The 3,389-nt window shown below is 36.0% G+C and overlaps 1 protein-coding gene across 1 annotated transcript; it reads right to left on the bottom strand.

Moving 5' to 3' along the window:
* Window positions 1-726: 726 nt before the first annotated feature.
* On the bottom strand, window positions 727-2,951 carry LOC125481691 (brain-specific angiogenesis inhibitor 1-associated protein 2-like protein 1; the record flags this gene model as incomplete). Its single annotated transcript, XM_048593563.1, has 3 exons — window positions 727-864; window positions 2,179-2,250; window positions 2,890-2,951. Coding segments are annotated over 3 exons (272 nt in total), but the record flags the coding sequence as incomplete, so codon positions are not given.
* Between the last annotated feature and the right edge of the window lie 438 nt (window positions 2,952-3,389).

Here is a 3,389-nt window from a genome sequence, read left to right as displayed (position 1 = left end):
CTGCTCCTATGATGCTGCTTGGCCTGCTGTGTTCATCCAGCCCTGCACCTTGTTGTCTCTATAACTGAAATGGTTTCTGGTTTTACAAATAATGATAATCAGCAAGAAGATTTCACTGATAACACAGTGTGAAGCGGGAGAAACACAGCAGGCCAGACAGCTTCAGAGAAAGAGGAAAGTTGGCGTTAACTTTACGGCTCCCCTGATGCTGCCTGGCCTGCTGTGTTCCTCCAGCTCCACACTGTGTTGTCTCTGGTTCCAGCATCTGCAGTTCTTGCTATCTAGGAGAAGATTTCACTGTACCATTACAATACAAAATCAACATCCTTTCTTTGTGTACTAGAAATACTGGAACATTCTTCAATATTCGCTGAAAAGTAAATACATATTATTCATTTTACATTAAATAGATCTGTCATATTTTAGTGTCTACAGTTTATTTTCAACAAGTGGGGAACTCCTTGATTCTCTAAAGTTGACTTAAGTGTCCCTTAGGTCATATTCACATTGTTTCTCCTGCTCAATATGAAATGTTTGAGATTTTCAAAGAGACATATGGGAAAGGCACTGCAGTGAAGAACTCAATTCTTTAAAGAAAGCACTCTCTGTTCCAAAGAAGTATGCTTTGCACCACAGACTCATTTTAGAAGGGTTAACAGGTTAGACTCTTAACATTAAAGAGAAAGTTGACAGCAATGGGATAGGAATTAAGCAGCTAATACCTACCTCCATTTCTTTATTTTCATATTTGTATGCATTTTTTGTTCCTTGGCTTTTCCTTCGAAGTTTTTTGAGCTCTGCTTGTGATTTCTCAAGAGAATCCAATTTAGTTCTATGTTCTGTTTGGTATTTTTTAAGAGTGGCCTGCAAGGAAAATTGTATCAATTGAATCAATCTGCAGTTTTTTGGACTCCAAAAATCTTCAATTGACATGAATAATAGCTGAATATTGTGCCTGGTTGAAGTATTTAGGAGTGTTCAAACCTACTGAAATTCAGATAAGCATTAGGTTTCTCTTCTGGAAATGGCCAATATACATTGTTAATCTTTGTTTCTAATTTTAAAAAATGAGAGTACAAATTGCATCAAGTCCCACTCACATATCACTCCTGTTCTCACTGAACCACTGCTTCCAATTAAGTAATGGCGTGATTTTGAAATCCGGAACCCTGTTTCCAGGTTGTGCTATGGACTTGTCCTCCCTTTCTTTTTAGCACTCCAGTTCCAAATCCTCATATTTGCACACTTCCACCTCTGGCCTCTTAAACAGACCTGATTTTAATCCTTTACAAATGGCAGCCATCCCTTCAGTTGCCAAGGCAATAAGGTGTGGAACCCTAAACTTCCCCAAAACCCTTTATCTTTTTCTCTTTAAAGGTACTCTTAAGGCCTACTGTTGTGACCATTTTCTTTTGGTTATTTGCCCTAATATTTCTGTACGCACCTCTGCACTGAATTTTGCTTTATGAAGCTCCTGAAAGGTGCCGTGGGACATTTTATCATTCCAAAGATGATAAATAAATGACAGTCATGTTTGAACTGTTAATACAGCATCTGAAAATTAAATTGAATGGTATTTCTCTGATCTTAGAGTAGCCCTTCATTTTTTGGTTAGAGGATGATATTCTGAGACAAAAATGTTGGCAGGAGTTTACATATCTTTGACATATAAAGTGCTTTTATTTGGCATTTCAATTCTTCCTGCAGTTCAAATACCTTAAAAAAATAAGAAACCGGCTTCTAAAACTGAAAACTTTATGCAAACAAATTCTATACTTGTGCTACGTTACTGATAGATCAAAATCAAATTTCCACTGGATTTATTTTTACAGAAGTAAAAAGTGCTTTGCAAAGCTATTTTATGACAGCCGTATCCTGTTTCAGGTACACAAGCAGTTCCTCAGCTCTGAGAGTGTTCCGCTCTGTCAATCTGTACGTAAATTGGAATATAATGCAGGACAATGTAACACAACCATTTGTAAGTACAGGAAATGTTTATATATCAGGTCTTTAAAATTACACCTCTGTATGGGATTGGATGAGGATTCAGTAGTTGAAAAAGTTGAAAATTTTCCGAGCTATTGAGGTTACATTTGTAGTTTGTTACAGAAGTACAGTCATCAGTAATCATAACTTTGACTTAGCTACAGTCATAGAATTAAAACATTAGTTACTTACGTTCATGTATTTCACATCCTGATCAGTTTTTTTCTCCAATTCACTGATGATATCTTTGTGAAATTTCCTAAACTTGAAGATGGAGAAAAAAAGCTTTTAATGAGATACCCCAATAACTGTCAGAAAACCAAAGTGACTAAATAGTGATGGAACAGTTTATATCTCAAAAAAATATTCCCTCAAGTCCAGTCACCATTGATTTTCTAGCTAATGATTGGGCAGCAGGAAGAGATGATATTCATGCAAAATTTCCAAAAAACTGTTCTAGGCAAAAATTGAAGGGATAGCAGTGTAAATTTCTCAATAGCTTTATTGGAGTTTCTTGAAACCAATATTTAACTTCCATGGGTGACGAAATCAAATAAATTCCCTCCTACACGTTTGAGTTCGTCATGGCCCTGAATTCTCTATTCAAAATATAGGTGAGGATCATCCCTTTGACATGTCTTCATAACTAGACATCAAAAGATCCATGAGCATCTTAAAACTAATCAATCAATCTGCTTTTTTTTTTTCCAAATGCTTGGTAAATATCGTGCACCTACTGAACAACATCCTACTATTAAGATCAGGAACAAAGGGAACAGAACCAGGCTATTGCGTTTAACTTCTGAAAATATAATAATCTTGAAGTTTCAGTTGCAAGGCAAAAGTAAAACATTTAAAGCTATTTTAAAGATTATAAAACTAAAATGTTTATTATGTACTTACATGGTCTTCCATATCCATGTTGATTTTCTTGTGTACTTCAGAAATTTCCATTAGGACTTGTCCTATGGGAACAATTGCAGATTCTTAAATACTTTGTTTTAAAAAGAAGTGATTTGCGCACAGTTTTCCCCCTTTGTAAGTAATCTTAAATTCCAAGTGTATCTTCACTGCTGAAAGCAGAGACATCTATTTCCTGGCCTCCATCCATTCAACAACTCCTGAATGTTGTTTATGAAAGATAATCCACATTTGCTTCTGTGCTTATTTTTCCCCATTTGAAAGCTAGTTTGTAATTAGTTTGGCTAAGACAAGAAATTGAACAGAACAGTCAATATTGAAAATGGCATCTTCTGACAGTGAGTGGGCTTAAATTTTTAGGGCCATTGGGAGGTTCCAAATATAACATCTCTAGCTAAATCAACAAGGGCCTTCTTGGCTTCAACTCATCGGCAGGCGATTTTGCTTAATCAGCACAGGGATGTAGTGGATAGCTGATCCCA

The sequence above is a fragment of the Rhincodon typus genome, unplaced genomic scaffold, assembly GCF_021869965.1.
Source record: "Rhincodon typus isolate 14 unplaced genomic scaffold, sRhiTyp1.1 hic_rhity00003132, whole genome shotgun sequence".
In the NCBI taxonomy this organism is placed as follows: domain Eukaryota; kingdom Metazoa; phylum Chordata; class Chondrichthyes; order Orectolobiformes; family Rhincodontidae; genus Rhincodon; species Rhincodon typus.
The sequence above is the reverse complement of the archived record's forward strand: the minus strand, read 5'-3'. Positions and strand labels throughout refer to the sequence as shown.